The following is a 25,273-nucleotide window of genomic DNA, read 5'->3' on the forward strand; positions in this document are numbered from 1 at the left end:
AAGGAAAACAAAATGAAAAGAGAGAATTTACCATGCACGTCATTTCCTTCGAATTTCTGCCATCTCCGGATTCCATTTCCGACACCTTGGAGTCCTGTGGGATAACAAGGTCTGGAGTGAGGTTCTCAGTGGCCGGGAGACCCAGGCCAGCGAGTGACAGGTCAGTTGCAAATGTATCTGGGGTGAAGTGGGGCTGGTGGAACTTGGCTCTCTCAGGATTCAAGGGGGACTGCCTGTGAATGAGATGCACTTTAAAATATTAAAACAGTGGTTTCCAAGGATGGTGGGGTTGGTTATCAGCATCATCCAGGGAGAATTTTCACGGTGCAGATGCCTATTCTTCACTCCACATCTCTACCTCTTAAATATGGAAGTATTATTGTAGAAGATGTTTGCCATTGATTTTGCCTTCCTCTTCCTGTATGTGGTGAATCTCCCACTGTTAGGGTCATGATGTGAGGTGGGGGATGGGCAAAGATGGTCTATCCCTGTGGAAACTGCAAGTGATTGTTGCCTACTCTCCCAGCCTCCCTTGCAGCTAGAGCATGGATGTATGTGGCCTAGGCACAGCCAGTCAGATGCACCTGCATCTGGTTCCATCTTGGGACCTGGTGATGCAAGAGGGAAGGGAATGGAAGTGCTTGCGTACTCTCTCTCTGGTCCTGGCTGAAAGTGGTGGCTGCAAGGTCCAGTTCCTGGCGCAGAAATGGCGTATGTTCTGGCAATGGGAGCAGCTGCAATAAAATCAAGTTCCTGGTGAGGACGGAGTATCTAGGGCTCCTTGGTGGCAACAGAGGTTTCCTCACCAGACCAGCCCTGCTGTGCAGCTTATGGCACTCTTCCTGGAAGCTGTGCCTCTAGCCTGGTTCTCCAGCCCTTTCAACCACTCCTCAAGTCCCTCTGTCCCTTCCTGATGCTCTTCTATTCTGCAGAACTCTCCGCAGCCAAGATCTGGGGCTTGTGGCTCAGAACCGTCGCTGACACACATGTAGAGTAGAATACACACATCACACTGACTTGGGGGATGAAACCTGACTTGGGGCAGGGGACTTTAGGCCACCTCCTCCATGGCTAGGGGGTATATGACAGGAAGTGAGGGCACCCAGGCATATTTTTGAGAAGCACTGCACAATGGAAAATGCTAGGGCCATAGAGGGAAAGAGCAGAGAGCATCTGTTGGCAGCCCAAATCCCTGGCACATGCTGCCTTTGCCTCCTTTCCCTCTGACTCTTTTCTGCCACAAGGACAGAGCAGAAAGCCACCCAGTCCTCTGTACCGTGACAGTAATGGAGCTCAGGCCCTCCTTTGCAGAGCCAAGGACCTGGGCTGGGGGCGGTGGGGGGACAGGAGGAGATGCCTGGAAGAGGTGTGGGGGCGTTTTGGATCTTGTGCACCAACAGGAGGCCTTGGAACAAGCTTGTCTAGTTCAGTGTTTCCCTGCCTTGGGCTGTGTGGGCCCATAGGCTGGCTTAGCCAGGGGTCTCCTGGACATCACCATTGCCCAGCAGGCCTCAGAGGCTGTGCATTCTCACTCTTCTATACTCTGGTACAGAACTGTCTGATTGTAAATAAGTGACACTGGTCTCTGCACTGCCATAGTGTCTGGGAAAAAACCTCCGTCAGGAAAGTTGTGGAGGAAACTAGCAGAAAGGGCTTGGCAAGCAGGGCCTTCTTGCCTTGCATCATGGTCATGAGTGTGAAATGCATTGGTCTGGAGACTGTAGGGTTAGTGCTAGGGGTCAGACACCTCTGAACCAGTCCTGATCCCTGGCATTTCCGAGGCTTCCCTGTGTTGTTGAAAGGCCCTCTCTTTCTAGTGTTGGAGCCTTTAGGAGAGATGAGATCAGAGGGGGCGGGGGAGGGAGGGACTCACAGGCTGGCCTGGAGCCAGGCCTTGTGGGGGTCCTCTGGCCTTGCCATGCATAGGGGGAGGCCTTCCGGACTGCAGTGTCCAGAGTAGAAGCAGTCTCTTTTCTATCAAGGAGCAGAGGGCCTCTGCCGATTTCCTCATTACAAATACGCAGGGTGGGGGGCATTTCCGCCTCTCCTGGGAGCAGCTCTGGGAATGGAAGAACCAACTAACCCAAACAACTGGCCTCAAATCCCGCGGGAGATCGGAGTACCTATCAACATTCTCAGCTCTCCAGAATCTATTTCTTTCCCTGCCTTCCTCCCCAAGAGGTCACAAGGAACCATGGGGCAGGTCCAGCCTATGTGACTGGTGGGGGCAAAGCCATTCAAGGCACCATTGCTTCAGTGTGGCAGGTGGCAGGTGGATGTGCAATGCACCAAGGGCTGTTAAAACATCAGTCCCAAAGCACTGGCCCTCCGTGAACCTAGCACAAACCTCACACCAGCCCCCGTGAAGGCTCGGGATGGCCTCATCATACACCTAGGACTTCTGAGGGGCTTTAACATCCCCTATTCTCCATCTGTATTCTCTTCAGTGTGCCCTTTCCTCTGGGATTACAGAGGCCTGAGTGCTGCTTTCCACAATTGCTCTATAAAGAGTCACTTTATTTTTCCAGTCTACCCTTTCTCAGAAAGTCTACAGGAGGAGTAAAATTAATAGATCTGTGAGAGCGGAGAGAGCAGATTTTCAGCTTACTCTAGCAAGCCTTTTACACCACCCTTATGCCTTCTACTGTAGGAGGCTGAGAGAGGCTTCAAGAAAGGGGAAACTGAGGCCATGAGTTGTGCAAGGACACCAAGGGAGCTCCCCGTCTCAAAGTCTGATTCAGCACACAGATTCCCCTGGGTCCCCTGCGCTCTACAAAGTGCCATGTGAGGAGCAGGCCTCGGTCACCCAGGGGTCAGGACTGAGGTTCTGGCCCCCTTCCTCCCAGGCATCTTCCAACCCTGTCGTGCACCCTTCGGAGAGTGGCTGGGAGGAAGCTGGCTCCCGGGGGGTGACGGAAGCACAGGGAGTCAACCCGGGGCAATCACGGGGCTGCGCGTTGCCACGGGACGGGACGGGACGCCGGTGCTTGCAGAGGAGCAAGAGGAGCAGGCAGCGGTGGGGAGAGAGGGTCGGTCTCCCTGGCCTCTTTCGGGGGCGCGTGGGGCGCCCCCCGGCGGGCGGGCCCCAGGCGAGGAGGCCGAGGTGCCGGGGTCTGGGGGCCCGGGCCGGGCGCTCGTTACCTCCTCTGCGCTGCGGCAGCGCGCCCGGGTCCGCCTGCCGGTCCGAGTGCGTGCCGTGCGCTGCGCGCCGTTTCTCCGAGTGCACGATCAACAGCATGTCGATGGACACGGCGTTGCTGTCCTTCTTCAGCTCCATGGTGCCGCCTCGCTCCCCGCCGTTGCGCCGCGGCCGCTCTCGAGGCTGCCTGCACTGCAAATGGCCCCGTGCGCGCCGCTGGCCGGCGCGGGAGACCGCGAGGGCGCGGGAGAGGGCGCTCCCCCGCCGCCGAGCCGCTGGGCGCCGCGTTTCGCTGACTCTGCCAAACACGCCATTAGGGCCCGCCCGGGAGGGCGCTACCCTAATGAAGCCGCTCTAAGTCACCTTTGAAAGGAAATCCCGGGCCGAGCCCTGACCTGCACGCAGGCCGCGGGCGGCACAGCCACAGGCTCTAGCGCCTCCTACCCCGTGCGCTTGGAGCGCTCGTCCCGGGCTCCAGAGCCCTTCTCCCGCTGGCCGGGCGCTGCCTGGTCTCCGCAGCTGGTCCCGGGATTCCCGGGAGGGCCCGAGGTAGACCTTCTCCGGAGCCTTCGGCGAACGCAGAAATCTCACGGTGCTGTCAACAGTGAGAGTAAATTCGGGAAAAGGAAAAGCAGCACGGGGTGGCCCCGCTCCTTCCCTTCCCCGGGTGGGTTTTGGAGGTTGATGGCTTCCTCTATAAGAGAGAGATGGGTAGGGTGTTGGGGTCCGGACCTCTGCGATTATGGCTGCACCAGAACTTGGAACATGACTACTGGGCATCAACTTAACAGTTCTTTCTGGCTTGTGGTGAAAGTCTTAACATCTCTGTTCCTTCTAGAAGCCTGGCTCATGCTCCTTGGGGAAGGGGGGGAGGGGCAGAGGAGGAGGCTGGTGCAGGGAGCAGCCTGCCTGCTGTGCTCAGGGAGCTGGACCTGAGAACCCATCTATTTTTAGTGGGGCCCGGCCTGCCCAGCCAGCAGCAGCAACAGGCCCTTTGGCTCTGGGTCTCAGGAGTGTTTACAGCGGCATCTGCCTGCTAGCCCTTGGCACGGTGGGCCCACCCAACCTGGGCCAGTCCCCTAACTTAAGTTTCCACCATTAATAAATGTCGTGCACCCGGAAGCCTTTGCTCTGGGCCCCTTCGTATTGGAGTGTGATGACCCTACCTTGCAGTGTGGTTCCTGAGAGCCCCCGCCTCCCCCTCGGAGGCAGACTCTACTGTGTAGGCCTAGGTTCCAGTCTCAGCTTGGCCACTCGCTGCCGGTGTGACTGTGGACAAGCCATTTCCTTCCATTTCCCCACCTCTATCATGGCATGATACAAGTTCTCACAGGGCTGTTGTGAGAACGTGTACTTGAGGTGCCTGGCGCGCAGCAATGGTAGCTGTCATTCATACTTGATTTTAAGGGGGGAGGAAAAGGACAGGTGAGGTGACAAGTCAGTGGGGGGTGGGGGACACACAGATCTACCCTCAGATTCTGAAGATCTTTGTCCGCGGACTGTGACTCACAGTTTGTCTGCCAGTAAAGGCCAGCGCCTTGCTGCGTCACCACTACCCCTCGCCCACTGGGCATCTGAGGAAGGAGATGTCACTGGTTTCTGACAGTGTTGAATTGCAGTCCCAAGAGAGCTGAGCTGCGGGACTGGCGTAGGTGGGTAACTCCCAAGGCATGTTTCCTCATGTAGTGAGTCCTGTCCCTTGCTGTCCTGCCTGCATGTGTGCATATGCGCGCGCACACACACACACACACACACACACACACACACACACACACCTGGGAGGCTGGCTGAGGCTTGTTTTCTAGATGGCTAGGGAAGTAAGAACAATGGATTCTTTAAAGTTCCTGGAGTCTTAGAGATTGCCTAGGTGGCATCCCCCATCTGACCTGAGAAAGCACCGTGTACCTCCTTCAAGGGTGTAGGTCCCAACAGAAGCTTCTGTGCAGCACCTCTCATTACTCAATGGGGCCGAGTGGGAAGGTCAAGGAAGCTGAAGCCCCCTTGCCTGAAATTTGCATTCCCATCCTGGTTCCTTACTCCCCAGCTGGAGAGCGTCACTGTGAGGAGCTTGCTTACATGACATCCCATTCCAGAGCTGCCTCTGAAGCAGGAGATGATGGGGGGTTGTATCACCCAGAGGTCCAGGAAGCTGGTCTGGGGGCCTCCTGCCCCTCCAGGATGTCTGAAGACAGATCCTTTAGAGAGGAGCCTCTCATCCATGGCACTATGGACATTTGGGGCCATAGAGTTCCTTGTTGTTGAGGGAGGGGTGGTCCTGTGCATTGGACGATTCTTAGCAGCATCCCTGTGATCTACCTACTAGATGCCAGTAGCACCCACTTCCCTGTTGTAAGAACCCAGAGCATGTCCAGATGTTGATAAATGTTTCCTGAGTGACAAAAATGCAGTGAAAACACTGCTTTGGAACCAACCCATGAAATAGGGGCTGTGTTACCTTGACTTCTCTGGAAAATGCTGTTGCTCCTGGATCCTGATGCTGCCTAGAACCTGGACCCACTCTCCACATGTTCCCACCCATGGCTCTCAGTCCAGTAGCTGGTGTCTTGGGCCTGCACAGCTGCTCCCTGCCAGCAGCATGGGCAGAAAGATGAGATGCTCTCCTCAGTCTTCATGTTCCCCTCAGCCCTAGACTCTGTCGACCCATCCTCTCATCTACACTACTTGTTTTGGCTGAGAGGAGGATGCCACAGGAAGGCATTTGGATGTATCTGGAAAGCGGAGGGGAAGCAGGAGAGGAGGCTATGAGGTATTATTCAGAGGGTCTATGTCTTCTGCTCAACCCCCCCCTCAACCGATGGGACAGAGAACAGACCCTCAGCCTGTGATTTACACCCTGGGTCCAGCCCCCTTCTATATACTCACCTCTTCTACTTTCCCTGCCAACCCACACATGCTGTAGCCATAGCCATGCCCACTACTTCCCAAACACATCTATCTGACCTCTCTGCTTCTAGGCTTTCCTTAACATGCTGGCCTCTCCATCCTGCCACCGTCTTGAATAACATGGAATTCTGGGACTTCCACATTCTGACCTAATGAAGTCATCTGCATCCTTGTCTTAGGATCTGACAAATCAGGGGATGTCTCCGTTCTTGGGCAGACCTTTAATAATTTTCATCACAATGACTTGGAAACTTCAGGAGACCCAAAGACAAAGAGCAGTCAAAATGGTCGTATTTTTGCCGTTATCCTCCATTATCCACACTGCTTCCACACCTTTGCTTGAAGATGGGATTCATCAGTTGTCCGGATGGTTCTGAGCCCTGAGCTGTCTTGGAGATGGTGAGTGGCTGACAGGGAGAGGCTTGCTTCTGGCAGATGAGGCTTTCACCAGAAAGGGTGTGTTCTGACTCACATTTTCATTTTTCCAAAGGCTTAGTGGTTCTTCGGGGGATCACCAGTCATAACTTTTTCACCCCTCTAGAAATCCTGGGAGGTAAGTTTTTCTCTTCTCTATAGAGATGTAATAGACAAAACCAGTACATGAAAGGCTTTTAGCAGGCAGTTTGTAGACATGACATGCTTTTCTCCATTGGTGCAGTGGGGAAGGGGCACAAAGAGAGTGGGGGCACATTGGTAAAGAGCACAGACCACATCCCAGCCTCTTCACACCCTGGCTTCTGCTGATATGGGCAAACTGTTACATGGGGGACCAGACAGACGCCTTTCCCGCAGACCTTTTTGAAAGCTGGTATAGGCTTCCTGTGGTGTCTTGACCAGCCTGACTTGGCTCACTCCCACTTCTGAGTTTGTTACTGTTGTCACTTCTTCCCGAAATACCTGTTTGGACATTCCTGGCAAGTACAGTCTAGTCATCCTTTGAAGTCTGACACCAGCCCTCACCTCCACCCTGAAGCCTGCCTGATTACCCCAGTTCTTGGAGATCCTAGAGAATGCCAGCTCTCTGTGGTGCTTTTTAACCATCCTCATTTTCTTTTTCCTACTGGAATGGCACAGACATTTAAAGGTTTGAAAAAAAATACTCTCCCAAACTACGGCAGGTCTTTCCTGTTTCATAGCAAAGTGTATGATGAAGTCATGGCCTGGCCTTAGACCATGCATGTTAAGCTCTTCGAGGGCCAGGTCACGGTCTTCCTCATTCTTGAGTCCCCTCCCATGTCCCTCTATCAGACTTGAGCCTCCTGTGTGTATTGCACACAGGAGGTGCTCAATAAATGTTTGAATCAAATCAGACAGAACGAACCCTCCCAGTCAGCCAAGATTTCTCCCTTTAGCCCAGAGGTGCGCCAGCCTCCCGTAGATTTGTAGCGTTTGCTCTGCTGTGCCTTTTTCTCTGACCATCACGAGATGGAAGAGAAGGAGGTTAAGTGAGGACAAGCAGCTCTAAAGGCACCTTCTCCCACTGCTGACAGAGCCATCTGGAGCATGAATTTGGGGGAGTGCTTGGTTCTAACAGCCCTGCTCAGTCCCATGCAGCCGCCTCCACCCCGCCCCAATCAGGAGCCATAAGCTGTGACTTTTCTGTTAAACACAATTCCCTTTCTCAGCCTTTTTGGCATGTCTCTCCCTGATCGGCCCGTCAGCCTGTTTCAGTATTTCTATCCGTGACACCTTCATTGATTTTCCCTATTTTTCTGTCTGTAGCTTATTACAATCCCATCTTCTTGCACATAACGATGTGTAAACATGGGGAGCACTACCTCCCAAATTCCAGGTCATTTGAGTTTTGGAGTCTTTATACACTATGGCATTCTTGGCCTTTTCCTGTGGATGGAGATGATGAAAATCAATTTGTCTCTCATCACCACTTCCAAAATATCTCAGGCCATGCCAACAGAGGTATCCAGTGGCACATGAAAGCCCATGGAGAGATTACCTCTTCAGCTTCCCCAAGTGTTTATTGCCGAGCTATTGAAATGCCCCTTGCATATTCCTCGATCCGCCTCCCTGATGGAAACGAAAGGTCCTCTGAAGCGGACTTGACGCTTCAGAGTTTGTCCCTTGGTAGTCAGCTACTTCTGTACAGAATTCTGCGTTTTTCTTCCATGAACTCATGTAGCACTCACAGTGCCCTGGGGCTGGGCTGATGCCTTTACACCCATTTTATTGATGCTGAAACAGGATCAAGAAGTGAGTTTGTGCAGTTTTCTCAGTGAGCCACCAATGGCTTCTACGTGGGCCCAGGGCTCACGCCAAACCTAACACGCTTGCCGTTCTGCGTGTGTTAGTGAAAAGGGGCACAGATGTCGTTTCTACTGGCAGGCTGAGGTTTGGGCCAGCCGCTTTTGCAGGGCCCCAGCCAGTGCTCTGAGTGACATGTGCCCCCTGGGAGAGAGCCCTCACACCTGGGTGGTGGGAGGTTGTCTAATGAGGTGGTGAGGAGGGTCACAGGAGACAGCTCTGGAGTGTCTGAACAAAAACGCAAATGAAGTCAGAACAGCCTTTTGATCACCCCTGAAGACCCCTGGGGACTGTCGGAATGAGGTTGGTGCCCATCTGCCCCAAACGGGACAGGTGCCGTGGCCTGGATCCCAGGGGGCACAAGGGAACGAGTTTCTAGTGTCAGTTCGGACTCCAGCCTTGCCTGTCCCTGGGGCAGAGCCTCTAATAGGAGCCACGGGTATTTTTAGTCTCACGTGTGCAGGCACAGGACAAGGAGAGCTGGATAGGAACAGCTAATAAGCCATGGTCTTTATTAAGTTGGGAAGGGTGAAATGAGGGGGAGGACAGGGAGCCTAGTGGAACTTTTGCACATGCCTCATTTTCTGAGAACTCTTTTTCCATAATTCACCAAGAAAGATTGAGGTCAGGGTGATTATGCATAGCCCCAGTTAGAGAAGCCGGAAAGTGGAACATGCTTACCTCCTGCAGCCTGCACGTCCCCTCCCAAAACGTTCTGCTCTGCCCTCTGGGTGACCAGGTGGGGCAGGAGGGATTCAGCTTTGGGGCTTGGCTATCAAGCCTCCCCGGTGGGGGTGACCGGGAAGGACCAGATGAGAAGCCCATTCCCGAAGGAAAACTTGCAACCTCAGAAGAGAGTTGAGCAGGTGTCAACTACTATCCCGATTTCACAGAGGAGGAAATGTGGGTTCAGAGAGGTGCAGATATTTGTGCAAGGCCACATGGATGGGAAATAGGGGAGCTGGGCTTCAAGCTCAGTGTCCTAGATCAAGGTCTACCACTGTTTTGTATTACATTGGTCTTTTCCCAAATGATAGTCAGTCATGTCTAAGACTCTTTATCCATTTTATTTAACCACATTTTTTTCTATGCCAACTCTGTGTCAGGAGCTCTATCACTGGGATGAGGCAGTGAAGGTGATACAGTTGCTCTCAAGATCTCTGGGCTTAGCGAGGGCAGCATAGAAGCCACTTCCAGCCAAACCTCAGCGTGGGCCAGTGTGCAAGTTTGTGCTGGGGGAGAGGCAGACTGGGAAGTGAAACTGGCAAGTTTCCAGCCTTTGGTATTGAGCATGAGGACACTCAAAGCTCTGCTCACACAGTCAGTCCCCTTCTGTGCAGCATCTTCTGGGGTGGGTGAGACTGGTGGCAGTGGCCAGGGAGGGGCAAGGGTGTCCTCAGCCTTTCTCCAGTCCTGTGGCTCTGAGCACCACGATGCCTGTGGCCTGGGGCAGGACTCAGTGAGTGAGTGCTTGGCAAAGCTGCCATGAAGATAGTATCTGGCTCCTGCTGCTGTCAGCCACTCCTTTCCTTCCCTACCACATCTTTAGGGTTTGAGAGCAGAAGGAGACAGTGAAAACGTTGATTTGGGATGAAAAGCATCAGAGTGAGTTCTTTGTACCTTTCTGTCTCAGTCTAGAGCTAGCCATGGCATGTGCTTCTGTCCATCCATTTATCCACCCCAAATCCATGCTTTCACAGGGTCTTTCATATCTGTCCATCCATTCCATCTCTCCACCCATCCAGTCACTGTCTCATCCATCCATCTCACTTAGCTATTTGTTCACCCACGCCTCCGTCTCTACCTGAACATCACCCCTCAGTCTCTCCGCCACCCCCGTTCTTCTATCCCTTTCATCTAACTTGTTCCACCCATCCACTTATTCATCTGTTCACCCATTTGTGCCCCCACTCCATCCATTACCAATTTTTTTCATACCATCTGGAACCAGACACTGTGCTCTAGGCCTTGTGTCTGGTGTTGTGAGGACACAGAGATGAATGAGTCTCTCTCATAGTTGACCCGGGAAACAGTGTACGGATCCACTTATGAAGGGAGAAGTGGAACCAAGACAGTCCTGAGAGGCTGAAAGAGAAGAGAAGGGGCTGTAGGAGGATCAACCAAGATACGTAGACTCTGCATTTTGGGAGGATAATAATGGAAAGAGAGAGAGAGAGAGACTGGGTGGAGGACAAGGAAGACAGGAGAGGAGAAAGGAAGGAAGGGAGAGAAGGAGTAAGGGTGGGATGGAGGGAAGGAAGGAAGGAAAGAAGGAAGGATAAATGTGTGTTGGGCACCTACTCTGTGCTGGACCCTGTGCTGGGTGTTTTCACTAGTCTTACTTATCCCAGCAACTTTCTGAGGTGATTCCCTGCGTTTTAGAGATGAGGAACTAGGACTCAGTGCACCTATTCCACGTGAATAAAACCTGAAGGGCAGGGCTAGGTTGAAAGTGCTTGCTAACACTGAGCATCAGAACGGGAGCCTGAAGCAAACAGGTCTGGGACAATTGAAAAGCATGCCATTTGACAGTTAACTTCTGGACTGTTGCCTGAAAGTGTGTTTGGGTAGGAACCACTCCTACGGTGACCAGTTGGAAGGAGGTGCAGGGACACGCACAGTTGTTGGAGTTAGATGCCAGGTTGTACCTGTATGACGTGGAACTGGAGCATGCCTTGGTGGTTCTGCCAGGTCCAGGGTCCTTCTGGAAGATTCCTGGCTCTGGATTCTTTCTGTCAGGACACACCAAGCACCTTAGGCAGGGCTGTAGGCATTTGTACACCAGTCTAGTGTCCAGCTTTGCTTTACTTTTCCAGTCGGAGCTCTCCTCCTGGGGAGACTCAGCATAGCCCTAGGCAGGAGAGCTCAGCTTCACCACCCATCTGCTAGGGCTGCAGCCAGGAGTCTGTGAGCCCTAGCCCCAGGCCCCTCTGGCACCCAGGATGTACAGTTTCCCACTGACATATCGCTCCTGGCACTTTCTGGATCCATACCCAGTTCTTGTTGTTTGATGCCACCAAATTGTTCCCTGACCACCTGATGAGTAACTGTAAGTGTTGACAACCACTGTCCCAAGGCCGGAGTATTTCCAGATGGTTAGGTAGGTGGCCCAAGCAATCACGGGCTCTAGCGACAGCTCAGGGAGAGGGGTTCGGGCGGGGTGAAGTGGCCCTGCAGTTTACCAGACAGAGGCTCTCTAACCCCTGCAGAGCTTGTGGAGAGGGGGGGTTGTCGGGGGCTGGGTGAGGGGCACTGCAAATTAGAGATTCTAGAATTACACAGGCCTCATTCATGTGAGCCCCTCTGTGTCTTGTGGACTTGTGGGTCTTCATTTCTCTGAAGTCAGGCTGTCTGTCTGCCCTTGCCTACCCTGGAGAGCAGAGTTTGGGGGAAGGGAATGCAGACACCCAGGTATCGGTGCTGGGCCCCGGGGCCCCACAGTGGCTGGAAAGGGGGGATGTGTGAGGAGAGTGGCTGCTCGAGGCCCCAGTTACCTCAGCCGTCCTTCTTCCCCAGCTTTCCCCCTCGGCATGACCAGGCCACCCCCCTGCCAGCTCAGCTGTCCTCCCTCCTCACCATGTAATCCCTGCCAGGAAGAGAGGGGGGAAACATGAGCCAGCCTTCTCCCACTGCATCCTGCCTTCCTGTCCTCCGTCCAGCCAGGAGAGATGAAGGGAGGGGGCTGGGGACAGGGAAGGGCAGGCTCCGGGGAAGGCTCCCAGGCTCAGTGGCCTCTTAGATGCACGAAAACTACAAAACTCAGGCCTTCCCCCTAAGCCCACATGTGCAGGGCCTGCCCTCGGCTCTGCTAGCATCTGGACACCTGTGAGGCCAGTTTAGTCCAGCAGAGCCTCTCCTGCCTCCCCCGGGCTTTGCCTTCCCCTTCACCTCCCTGGGTCTAAGGTGGGGAGGCCCTGCTGGCTGTTTTTGTTTTCCTGCTGAGAAGGTCACCTACGAACGAGGGAGTTCAAGTCCCAGCATTGCGAGGCAAGTCAGAGCCTCAGTCTCCTGATCTGTAACCTGGCAGCAATCATGCCCGCTGCCCAGGGCAGAAGACAAAGGGAGGTGGTGCAGAGTGTGGCCCAGCACGTGGCTGGCATGCGACCGTGACGGTCCATAAACAGAGCCAGTCTGGTCCCCGAACCTGGGACACAACCTCAGATAGGCAACCACTCACCTCATTATCAGGGCACCTCTGGGACTCTGGATGGGAGGAGCAAGGACAGAAACAGCCCCCATACGTGCACCTCTTGGTGGGATCTCAGGAACATCAGGCGGTGGTGTGCGTACCGTGTTATTTGTGCGCAGGGACTCTGCTGTCAAGACCATGCCATTCATCTGCATTCTCCTAGAGCCCCGCAGTGGGTGTTCCCTTAAAGCAACTCCAGTTGTGCGTGCACGTGTGTAACAAAGCCACTTTGGGTCCCCCACAGATGCTGTGGGGCCCTGGAAGAGTCGTGTCCCTTCTCTGGGACAATGGGTGTGTTGATTCCTGCCTGACACAGCTGTTCTGGGGTCAGCAGCTGGCCTCCTGCGTGGCACACGTGGTAACAAGGGATCCCATGACATCCATTCCCTTTCTCCCTATCCGGTGCTGAGGTTTTCCCCAGGTTGCCTTGGGATCTGCTCCAGGGAAGAAGGGACCCCTCCCTTCTTGGCCAGAACAGGGGCGTGGGGAGCCCTGGCTTCTCAGGAGACACTGATGCAGACTGAGGTGGGGCAGGGCTGGCCTAAGGTCGGCAGCACAAGGTCACTTCCGGCCCCACCCTGCTGGTCTGGGAGAAATAAGGTGGGGGGCTTTAGGGCACTCCAACCAGCCTAGGTTCTTCTCCCCCAGCTCCTGGTAGGAAACGCAGAGCAGGGTGGAGGCCTTAACCATATCTCTCAGTGAGGGAGGTCAGGGCTGGCCTGTGTCCACAGAGGACCCCTAGCTCCCCGTGCTGCAACTGGGACAAGCCTACTGGTGCAAGGCTTTCCTCTTCCCCCTGCCCTTTCCTTGAGGCGGGGCGTCTGGCCCCTGGAGTGGCTATTGAGCAAGCGGGAGTAGGGAGCTTGCCTTCTCTCACAGGGTTACCTGAGGCAGGCTGGGCTGGGGGCTGGTCCAGGCCTGGAGCACAGTGATGACAGGGACCTGTTGGTGGCAGGACAGTTTGCACTCCCCAGGTGGTGGCTGAAAAGCTGCCACTGGGGGAGGAGCCTGTGATGCCATGTGCCTCTGGCCAAGGCCTGACAGCCATCTGTTTCCAGCCACCAGCCGGGAGGCCTCCAGGGAGGGAGAAGACAGGGAAAGAAATAGAAAGAGAAACAGGGGACAGAGAGAGACAGAGACAGGGACACAGAGGCAGAGAGAGACAAATAGGGAGACACAGAGACAGAGGGACAGAGAGAAGAGGAAAAACCCATAAAAGCGAGAGAGAGAGAAAGAGGCAGACAGAGAAATAGAGGGACTGAGAGACAGAGACAGGTAAAGAGAGACAGAAGGGGAGAACAATAGGAGCAGAGGAGCAAAGAGAGTGAGAGAGAGGGATGGTGGGGGGAATGAGAGGGGTATGGGAGAGAGGGAGAAGTAGAGAGACACGGGAAGATGGACATGGAGAGAGACACAGGGAGAGAGGCAGAGAGAGAAAAAGAAATTCTGGAGACATAAACAGGGGGGTGCATGCTGGGGTAGCTGGGGTTGGAGAGGGGAGAGCGACAAAGGCTTCTGATCAGGCTCCCGGTGGAAGGAGGACCCTCATAAACCAAGGTCGTTTTAGCTCAGCACATGGAGAGGAAGAAGTTGCACTTGACCCTGGGCTCCTGGCTTCAGGGTCCTGACAGTGGATCTCAGGTGTTAGTAGGCAGCAGAATCGCTGGGGGCACATTCAAGTTCAGGTGCCAGGCCCATCCCCAGAATCTGATTCTCTGGTCAAAGTGAGGCCAGGAATCTGCATTTCCATCAGATTCTGTTGTGGGGTCACACTAATCACAGTCAGAGACACTGCACCAGGAGGAGTCAGAAGTCGGTCCCCTTGTCCCCTCCCTGCGTCCCCTCACTCGCTGTGGGCCCTGGATGGGCAGCGACCAGGGCTCCGAGGGAACTCCCTCCACAGACTTGGAGGCTTCCCACATCCCTTGTTTCACCAGCCAGTGATCCTAGGAAGGGTTGGGGCCCTCTGTCTCCCCCTGGATGGTCAGGCAGAGAGGCACCTTGGAGGTCATGATTCAGTTCCAGCCACTCTGTGCAGATGAGGAAACTCAGCGGCTAGGCCAAGGCAATAAAGGTGACATGACACATTCATTTCTCAAACTCCTGCTATGGCCCAGGCTCTGTGCTGAATATTCTTTCAATTTATGGCTTAAACAGGGGAAAGGTCATCACTGTGTCCACCTTAAAGGTGAGGAAATGAAGCCCAGAGATACAAGTAACCTTCCTAAGGGCACACAGCTAGTAAATGGCAGAACCTGGACCAGACTCCACGTCTGTCTTACCCGAAAACCCGTGCTCAAGTCCCAGCTTCTTCCCTATTTCTATTAATGGCTCTACTGCCTCTCAGGCTGAGATCCCAAACACAGCTATCTTGGTTCCTCCCCTGACCCCATCCAATCATTGTCACGGGCCTGCCTGGGCCAGCTCACGGCAATCTTCAGTCACTACAGTTTCCCACTGTAATATCTCATCCCCAGTTCAGCCTTTGTATCTTTAGCGCAGACCCAGGCGGTACTCTTCCAACTCAATTTCCCCCCAGACTTGTTACCTATATCCCTGGAAGTGAGGAGGAAGACAGACAGGTAGCTGTCTTTCCAGGGTAGGAAACAGAGCCTGGGGCTGACTCTCGTGCTAACACCTTGTGAGAGCGAAGTGGGGTTGGGCTGCAATTCCAAGGCAGCAAGAGTGAGCGAGATAGGTGAAGGAGGATTCAGGAAGTGGTGCTGCTCGGCTGGCCACAGTCCCAGGAAATAGAGCCGGTTTGTTCAGGCACTGGGTTGGGTCCAGAAAAAAATTAGTGGGATGTCATCCCTTGAAATGGTGTATTTCAGAAGCTCATAGAACCCAGGACACAGTTTACTTACTATTGCTGATTTATTACAAAGGATATTTTAAAGGATAGGAGTGAACAACTGGGTAAAGAGATTACATACGATGAGGACTAGGGGCACCTCGGTGGCTCAGTTGGTTGAGCGTCCGACTTCGACTCAGGTCATGATCTCATGGTTTGTGGGTTCAAGCCCTGCATTGAGCTCTGTGCTGACAGCTCAGAGCCCGGAGTCTGCTTTGGATTCTGTGTCTCCCTTTCTCTGCCCCTCCCCTGCTTGTGCTCTGTCTCTCTTTGTCTCTCAAAAAGAGATAAAAATGTTTAAAAAAAAAAAAAAGATTAAAAATGTATATAGGGTGAGGACTTGGAAGGGTCCCAAATGCAAGAGCTTCTGTCTCTATGAAGTTGGGGTGCACCATCCTCCTGGCACATGGATGTATTCACTGACCTGGAAACTCTCCAAACCCCATGCTTCTGGGCTTTTTATGGAGGCTTCATCACATAGTCATGATTGATTATTAACCCGTTTCCTTGCTCCATTCCCCTCTCTGGAGGATGGCGGCTGGGGCTTAAGCTTCTAATCATGGCTTGGATTTTCTGGTGACGAGCCCCCACCCAGGAGTCCACCAAGCGTCACCTCCTCCTAGCCTCCTATCGCCCAGGAAATTACAAGGTTTTGAGGAGCTCTGTGTTGGGAACTGGGCTCAAAGACCAAATATGAGCAGACACTGGAGGCAGAAACTAATATATGTATTTCAGGATTTCACAGCCTGGAAGTATGAAAAACCCAGTGGGACACCCATGGGTCTGCTTCACAGACCTATCTGACTAGTGACACATCCTGGAAGGGGACTGACTCTCTGGCTCCAAATGTGGCAGCTGGCAGACTTTGTGCTCTAGCCACTGAGGAAGGATTTGCAGGGAGCTGTCATACAACAGATCACGGGACTCTGCTCAGACCCTCCTGATGGAAGTGCAGGACCTGGAAGTATGGGGCTCCGGTGTGCTCTGGGGCTGCACTGTGGGGCTGCTCTAGACAGAGGACCTTGGGGCCTGTAAAAGTGTCTGCGCTTTCAAACTGTTGGGGTGCTCTGACATGACCTGGCTGGGTCATGGATGGAGGAAGCCATGAAGCCCATGACCATGGGACTCCCTGTCGGCCCAGCTGTCCACCTCAGTGTGAGGAGGAAGTTGAGGACTGAGAAAGGCTGTCCTGCTGTGAGCCAACCAGGAGGGGAGCTGCCGGATGGCTCTTGGCTCCTGGGAGATGAGTCCAGCCAGAGCAGGGAGAAGTGGAGGTGGCATTGTCTTGACCTTCAAGACAAGGCAAGAACACATTCTGGATCCGCTTTTAGCAAAGCGGGCCTTCCCATCTTCTGAATGGCTTTCTCTCTGACTGGTATCCAGTTAATTCCCATCATAAAATCATTTGTTTCTTCACTGAACTCAACTGCTCTTCAGGTAGACTGCTGAGTATTCATATCTGATAGATTTCCACAGAGCTGAGTGCATTCTCTACTTTCCCCTTGGACTTGTTCCTTCTTAGTAAAGCACATCTTATCGCTACATGTCTATCAAGAGGTCATCACCTCCACCACTGTCACCATTTTCCCCTCCACCTCCAATACCATCACCATCTCCACCACCGTCCCCATCACCGTCACCATCACTCATCCACCACCATCACCAGTACTACCAACACCAACCTCACCACCATCACTCCCTCCATTGCCATCACCATCTCACCTCCATTTCTACCACCAACATCACCTCCACCACCTTCACTTTTACCCTCACTACCAAAAGAATTTGTCTTATGTCTCAGAGACCATCAATCTTCAAAGTTGCAGGTAATGAAAGAGACGGGCTATATAGTAGCCAGAGGAGCACAGACCATGGATTCAGAGCAACAGCCCTTTTCCTCCTCTTCATGCGCTTCTTCTTGGGGGTTCTGGTCAGACACTGCGCTGGGGTGATATCCTGGCCTCTCCCTCTACCCACTCCTCCAGCCCTGATGCTTGTCACTCACATAATTCAGGTGTCAGGCAGTGCAGTAGCTCTCAGGCTCTGGGGCCCAGCTCCCTCTCTGGCCGGTTTGCAGGGTATGGGTCCACCAGGCTGTTGACAGCTGCTATCTGTTCTGATTGCTCAGCTCCTGTGCGGTGTGGATCATTAAGTATTTTACATAACACCAATGCTGCCCTAGGCTAACCGTGCCTCAGTTCTTGTTACTTATTGATGAGGCTGATGGTGATTTCAGTCATGGGAAAGCTCTTTAGTCACTATTCCATGGCTTCTGGAGGACTGAAATGCCTGGGTAAGTGGGTCAAAGATCTTAAGTAAAAATAGAGCCAGTGTATGTTAAAAAGGTGGAATTTGGGGACTGGAAAATAATTTCTGAGCACAAGAAGAGGTTTTTAACTACTACCGACTAGATCAGGTATGATTTTTCAGGCTCTCTGTGCTATTTTCACAAAAAGTTTTGCAACTTATTTGCCTCTAATGTGAACACACTCCTCCCCAAACTGCACACAGCCTCTCCGCCAGGGGCCAGGAGTAGGGGGAAATGGGGAGTGCTAATGGGTACAGGGTTTTGGTGTGTGTGTGTGTGTGTGTGGGGGGGGGGGTGATGGCAATATTCTGGAATCAGCAGTGATCGTCAATATATTAAAAATAATTGTAAAGTTTCACTGTACACTTTAAAAGGGTGACTTTTAGAAGTAAGTTATATCTGTTTTTAAAAAGAAGAATTAAAAAAGGTGCATCCAGGGGCGCCTGGGTGGCGCAGTCGGTTAAGCGTCCGACTTCAGCCAGGTCACGATCTCGCGGTCCGTGAGTTCGAGCCCCGCGTCAGGCTCTGGGCTGATGGCTCGGAGCCTGGAGCCTGTTTCCGATTCTGTGTCTCCCTCTCTCTCTGCCCCTCCCCCGTTCATGCTCTGTCTCTCTCTGTCCCAAAAATAAATAAACGTTGAAAAAAAAATGTTTTAAAAAGGTGCATCTGTTTGAGAATGGGGTCGCCAGTGAGGAATCAGAGACAGGAGACAGAGGGAGAGGAGCCAGATCCTGTGATCCCGCTTGAGCCCCGATATCCGGTTGTGCCAGAAGTCAGACTACCTTGGAATGTTTCAGTTACATGAGCCAACAGATTCTCTGTTTCTTAGGTCAGGGTAGATCAGGTTTTCCGTCACTTACCCCCAAAGGATCCCGGGCCGGCACACATGCCCTCTGCCCTCCTGGGGGCCAGGCCCTGCAGGCAGCACTTTTTTCTCCCGTCCCCCACCTCTGCCCCTGCTGGTCCTCGTTCAGGCTTCTCCTGTTTAAAAAACAGTTCTCCCCTCATTCTACTTTATACCTTTTTCTCTTCCCCATTTCACTCACACCTCCCAAAGGGTGGTCCACATGTGCTATTCTGCTTCCTGGCGGTCCCTTTTCCCTCCTCACCCTCTGCCTCTCTGGCCTGCCTTCTGTGGGCACTCTACTGCCCTCCTGTGGCCAAGCCTCACCACATCCTCCCTCCACCAGGGTGGGCTCTGACCTCTGCTCCTCTGCTTCCTGGAGGTCCCTTCATTGATTACTCATCCCCAGATGCTTGTGCCTTCCCTGACTCTGGGCTGGGCCTCTGCCCTGATCTTCTCCCTCTCCCTGGGCTGCTGCCTCCATGCTCAGGACTTACAACTACACGTTACGGACTTATAACTGCATGTCAGACTCGTCCTCCTCCAAACCACTTCTCCTTCTGAGGCACCCTCATGGGCCAGCACCCTTTCCTCCTCTTCATGTAGTCCCCCAGTCACATCATTCCATGTCCTTTTTAAATATTCCTGGTGTCCTTGCTCTCTCTGCATCCCCACCGCCGTGGCCCCTTGTCCTGCTCGCTGGTCACTTTGTGTTCTCCCCTCTACTGTTCTTCCCTCCACCTTGAGCTCTTGATGTGCTCAGGCTTAAAACACAAATCTAAATATGCTACATCCTGCTCAAACTCACATGGGATCAAGTCCAAGCCCGTGGCAGGGTACCTGAACCACCAGGCACTGGCTTCCACCTGCTTCTCAGATGTATTCTTGGTCGTCTCTACTTGGGCTTAGGCTTCCCCAACCCAGAACTGATGTTTCATTGCCATGGGGACCCCACTGCCCCCACATCTCTCTGCACGTGGTGCCCTCCTTCCCTCAGCCCCCTCTGAAGGTATTACTACTCCTCAAGACTGGACCAGGTGATACCTTCCTGGGGATGCTTTTCTGGATTTACCATCCCATGTCTGTCCTCTCTCCACTTCCACTCAGGCCAGGCCACGTGCTCTTCCTGGTTTCCATAAATGGTTGGGCTTATCTCTGAGAGCGTGTTTGTCAGTTGTTCAAGTGTTTTTCACATTTATGTGTACCGCGTGCTTCTGGAGGGCAAGACTGTGTGCCTAGCATGGTGCCAGGCACAAACCAGCAGCTTAACCTAGTTTAATGAAAGAACAAGGTGAACCATAACAGCTAATGCTCCCTGGCCCGCCCACCATGTGCCAGGTACTGCTCTAAGACTGCATCGTATATGACTCATTGAAACCCCACAACAACCCTATAGAGTGGGCACCACTCCATGAAAAGTTCCCATGTCACAGATGTGGATAGTGAGGCACAATGAGGCTAAGAGCCTTGCCCAAAGATGTGCAGCTAGATTCAAACCTGGCTCCAGGGGCTGGCCTGTACCCACCACACTGTGCTGGTTCTGCAAATCACTGACTTCTGCCCTGATCCTCTCCACTGGGAATGCCAGTGCCCACTCACGTCCTCCACGTTGCGGAGGACCCAGCTCAGGCCCCACTCTACCTCTGCACAAGCAGTGCTCAGCCACCTGGAGCTCCCTGGCACAGCAGGAAGGAACCCTTTACATATACCATTCATTGGAACAAGTCTCAGCACCCCCAGAGCTCATTCAGGCTCCAGCCCAAGTAGGGCTGGTGACATATGGACCCATCAGACACCGGCTGTGAAGAAGCACCACCAATGACAGCCATGCCTTTGGAAATGTCATCTTTTTGTGGGTGACATGTTAGTTTACTCACAAGGAAGAAGTAACATAAGTTTTAATAACTTTCCCTTATTTGGTATGATTACGGTTCAAAATATGCTGCCATTTGTTTGCTTTATCTTATTTGATCTTCCCTGCTCTCCTGTGAAGTGCTCAGGACAGGTTAGCCCCATTTTACTGGAAAGACAGCTCAGTGTCAGCAATACTGAGTCACTTGCCCAAGGCACCAGAGCTCATTGGAAGCCAGGGTTATTGGTTCTACGCTTGCACGTGTTCCTTGCTTGATGTAAGTGTCTAAACACTATCTGGCCACACGCCAGCGTGTAGGAAAACATCATTCAGCTAGCGGGTGCCAGAGGAAGTCTTGCACTTAGGTGTCTCAGCACAGTCCAGGAGCCTGTCCCTGTGGATTAGGACTTCAGTATATTTGTGTGTGTGTGTGTGTGTGTGTGTGTGTGTGTGTGTGTGTGTATGTGCGTGTGTGTGACACAGTTCAGCTTCTAGCAATGTGTACGTTCTGAAAAGAGAAAACTATGGGCAGGGCTGTTCAGCCTGTACTGAAGTCCTGACCACTAATGCCTCAGAATGTGACTGTATTTGGTGATAAAATTTTTTTTTAATGTTTATTTGTTTTTGAGAGAGAGAGAGAGAGAGAACATGAGCAGGGAAGGGGCAGAGAGAGAGGGAGACACAGAATCCGAAGCAGGCTCCAGGCTCCGAGCTGTCAGCACAGAGCCCAATGAGAGGCTCCAACTCACGAACTATGAGACTATGACCTGAGCTGAAGTCTGATGCCTAACTGACTGAGCCACCCAGGCACACCTGGAGATAGGGTCTTTATTTTTTTTTTTTTAATTTTTTTTTCAACGTTTTTTATTTATTTTTGGGACAGAGAGAGACAGAGCATGAACGGGGGAGGGGCAGAGAGAGAGAGGGAGACACAGAATTGGAAACAGGCTCCAGGCTCTGAGCCATCAGCCCAGAGCCTGACGCGGGGCTCAAACTCACGGACCGCGAGATCGTGACCTGGCTGAAGTCGGACGCTTAACCGACTGCGCCACCCAGGCGCCCCGGAGATAGGGTCTTTAAAAGAGGTAATTAAGGTAAAATGAGGCCATCGTGGTGGCCCTAATCCAATGGTACTGGTGTCCATTTAACAAGAGGAAGAGACACCAGCTGGTGCGAGCCCAGACATAGAGTCACGGGAAGGATACAGCCGAAAGGTGGCCCCCTGGAAGCCTTAGGAGAAACCACCCTTGTGGACAGACACCATGATTTCAGACCTCTAGCCTCCAGAACGGTGACAAAATAAATGTCTGTTGTTTCAGCTCCCCAGTCTGTGGGATTCTGTTATGACAGCCTGAGCGGACCAAGACACATACCCATTTCAAAGCTCTGTGTGACCATTTGTTCATGTTCAGTGTTTGATAGCCCTAGCCCTGTCCATGCCATGAAGTCTCCCACAACACTGGCTATTGAGGAACAGGCTCAGTGACTCCTGTTACGTCACCCTCTGAGCAGCATTCAGATGAGGCAAGGATTCTGCACCACCATGAGCGTCTCCAGCTCGGCCACTCCCTCCCAAGAGGTCTGGGCAAACAAGTAGACTTTACTGAGCCTCAGTTTCCTCATCTGCTAGATGAGCATGGGGAGGCATGTGACTAAGTCCCCTTCCAGCTCAAGATTGTCATCATTCCCTGGCAGGAGAGGGTAGAGAATTTCTGGCTTAGTGATGCTATGAGACGTTCACGTTTCAGATTGGGAGGGCCCAAAGCCCCTCACCAGTCTCTCTCTACTGAGAGGCTTAAATACAAAAGGCCCTTTGCTTTCTTGGCAGGACAGGAGCTGGTGGCTCAGTGAGGAGGTGGCTCAGAGATCTAAAAGAGCCTGGGACTGCCAGCTCATAGAAGAGGTGACAGGAGTTTTATGAGGACTTCAGCGAAAGCCTTTGAAACTTCCTGCTATTCAAGTCTGTTTAGAGCCTGCTTCTGAAACCTGCTATCTTTCAACTCTGGTATCTTAATTCTTCCTCCTGCCCTGGTGACAGAGCCCAGAGGAGCTTTGCAGGACAGCGGCACTTGTCAGTGAAGTGCAGGGACAGGTGGCTCTCAGGACTGGAGCCTGGAAACAAGCAGGGGTGGGCCTCAGAGTGGGAGGAGGCTCAGGACGGGGAGAGCTGGAGGGAGGTGGGTGGTGGGCTCTCTGTAGGCCCAGTTCCTGGGAGGGGACTTTGATTTTCAGGAGAGAACTGGGAAAGCGTGCCTTTTGAGGCAGACACCACACAGAGGGGGCTGAGGAGGAGTGGAATTAGCCTTTTGTGACCATCCAAGTGAGAATATGTCCCTTTGTAAATGTGAAGTGAGGGCCTGTTCACCACCCCACCCCCACCCCCCCTTTGAGGGTGAGCTGAGAGCACGTGGGTAACAGGAACACTGGCCAAGCACCAAGCAAGGCCAGAAGCTGCTGAAGGTCAGCTAAGGCAGGGGATCTTAACCTTGGGGTGCTGTGTTCCTAGAGGGCATGTGAAGAGGCTTCATGGAGTCTGTAAGCCTGTGGAAATCACGGGCAAACGTGTGGGTATTTTACAGGGAGCACTGCCATGAAGCTATGTAGGAGATGGTAGAATCTGGGGACAGGAGGTAAGCATGAAAACCATTTGGAGTCTATGCATCACTATGAGGGGGAGTGAGTGGATCCAGGGGCTGATGTTGGCTGCCAGCACAGAAATATTTCCCAAGAGCAGGAAGGACATTCAAAACAACGGAGATGTACCATTTATTGATGTAGCAGGCCTTTTACATGTATGATCTCGGTTCTCACAACTACTTCGTGGGGTGAGTATCATGGTCCCTCTTTGCATTGGGAGAAACCGGGGCTCAGAGCAGTTAGGAATTTGCCCAAAGTCACCCAGCTAACAAATCTTGGGAGAGTCACAACCCAATTCTGCAGGTCCTCGGCCTGTTCTCATTTTGCTCTGTATGCTATTTGGAGGGTTTACGCCTCCGGATCGGCCGGCCCACTTTGTTCTGCAGCCAGTGAGCAGCCTTTTGGGTGCTTAGAGGGTGAGTCTCCTGGGAGAGAACTCTCTAAGTGACAACCAGGGACTGGGGCTCTGGTCTAATCTGTTTCCTCTTACTCTCAGTACATGGTCTTTCTGACTGACCGGATGTTTCATTTAAGAACGGGTTAGGAGAATTAGTTCCCAAATCCTGTTACTTCCAGGTGCCCCAGGGAATTGAGGTCTGGGATCATCTGGTCACTCTGGGTATCTTTCAGCCTAAAGAGACAGAATTGAGAAATGAGTCTGCAGTTGTCTTGGGAGCAGTTCATATTAGGGACCAAGAAGAGCAAATTTATGCCAAGATCTGCAAATCATCATTAACTAGACATCCTAGGTCCTGCAAGCCAGTAGCAAAAACTCTAAAAAGAAAGGATTTGTTGGGGACCCGGGAGTGGGCAGAAATGGCAGGAAGGGGAGCAGGCTGTATGATTTGTTCCTTCTGAATCGCCGCTTTTATGTCTCTAGAACGCCATTGTTCATAAGTATTTACCAATAACCTATTGGACGTGAAATATTTCTGAGTACTTGATGCTTTTCACATGTTTGTTCACCTACCCGCTCAAGCAAACACCCGTGGGCACTGAGGAGTCCTTCAGGGATAATGACGTTGGAGATGAGAGTGAACACTCATGCGGTCCTCAGTGCATGCTGGGTGCTGTTCTGGGGATGTTACTCATTTAGTACTCATGGCAACACTGGGAGGAAGGTACCATCTCGCCTTACAGATGAGGAAACGGAGGCCCCAAGAGATTAAGTGATGCACGGAGGATGCTCGAGAAGGCAGGAGTAGGAGAAGGGATTGGAGCCTGTGGACAGACATCTGACCTGGCATCTGGGTGACAGAGAGTCGCTAAGGGGCTTTGAGAAGGGACCTGAGATTCTACGGACAAAACAACCACAGTCTTGTTTTTAAACCTGTCTGAAGATTGTTAAACTGTTATGCTTACCCCATCCCCGAATGGCAAAATGGGATAGACTGGCTGAGGCCACACCTGGAAATTCCTCAGGAGAAGGGGCGAGAGAGGGGGCGGCGGGGAGGGAGTTTTCAGGCACCAGAAACTAGCAGGTGACACATCCGTGCCATGTGGCTCTATGCTTTGCAAAAAGAAAAAGGCCTTGTGTGGTTTTCATCATCTGACATTTGATTTAAACTTTTTCAAGTTTTATTTTAATGTTTTGAATCCGCTCTCTTGAAGAAAATAGTTTTGTATCTAATTCTGAGCGTGAAGGTTGCTAAGAGACTATTCATAGAAGTGTACAATTTCAGAGCTGGAAGGAACTGGGGAGATAGGGCCCAATGCCCTCATTTTACTGATGAGGGCACACGGATAGGACTTGTTCAAGGTCAGACAGCAAGCATTTGATGACATCAGGAATAACCTAAGCCTTTTATGTAGGACTAAGAATTAAATGGTAAGAGAGAAGGAAAATCATTCTCTTCTAACGTTGAAATTTGTTAACCCAAACTCCATCACTGACGAGTGACAGAAAAACCAACTTAAGTGATTACGCAAAAGTAGAAAATAGATCATTCGCTCATGTCAGTGAAAAGTCCAGGACACTGGCTTTAGACATGGCACTTAGATGATATAATCAGGACTCAGTCTGTCTCTTGGTCTGCTTCTCTCTTTCCACGTTTGCTTCATTTTCAGGTAGATTCTTCTCATCAGCTACCCTAGCAGCTCCAAGGTGGCCAGCACCTTTATAGGCTCAGCAGATAAAGAACACTCTTCCCCACTTACCACCACGACCAGCTCCATCTCATTAGCTCAGATTGGCTGGGGTGGGGCCACCTGCCCACACTGGAAGCAATTACTGTCGGCTGGGAGGTGCAGTGCTCTCACTGGCTGGACCTTGGACCCGGGGTGGGGTCAA

The 25,273-nt window shown here is 52.5% G+C and overlaps 1 protein-coding gene and 1 long non-coding RNA gene across 2 annotated transcripts in view; both read right to left on the reverse strand.

Moving 5' to 3' along the window:
* The window catches only part of KY (kyphoscoliosis peptidase), a 46,939-nt gene extending 42,927 nt beyond the window's left edge, over nt 1-4,012 (reverse strand). The window contains exons 1-2 of the mRNA XM_025913801.2: nt 3,142-4,012; nt 32-94 (exon numbers count right to left, since the gene is read on the reverse strand). Coding sequence (XP_025769586.1) covers nt 32-94; nt 3,142-3,277 — 199 coding nt within the window. The 5' untranslated portion in view covers nt 3,278-4,012. The remainder of the gene's footprint in view (nt 1-31; nt 95-3,141) is intronic.
* A 2,233-nt stretch (nt 4,013-6,245) lies between these two features.
* On the reverse strand, nt 6,246-17,454 carry LOC147577172 (uncharacterized). Its single transcript, XR_015239990.1, has 3 exons — nt 17,348-17,454; nt 10,241-10,387; nt 6,246-6,613 (listed from the first exon to the last, which is right to left on the reverse strand). It is a non-coding gene; the product is annotated as an uncharacterized LOC147577172 (long non-coding RNA).
* Nucleotides 17,455-25,273: the final 7,819 nt, after the last annotated feature.

The sequence above is a fragment of the Puma concolor genome, chromosome C2 (genome assembly GCF_028749965.1).
Source record: "Puma concolor isolate L17-30 chromosome C2, mPumCon1.1.hap2, whole genome shotgun sequence".
In the NCBI taxonomy this organism is placed as follows: domain Eukaryota; kingdom Metazoa; phylum Chordata; class Mammalia; order Carnivora; family Felidae; genus Puma; species Puma concolor.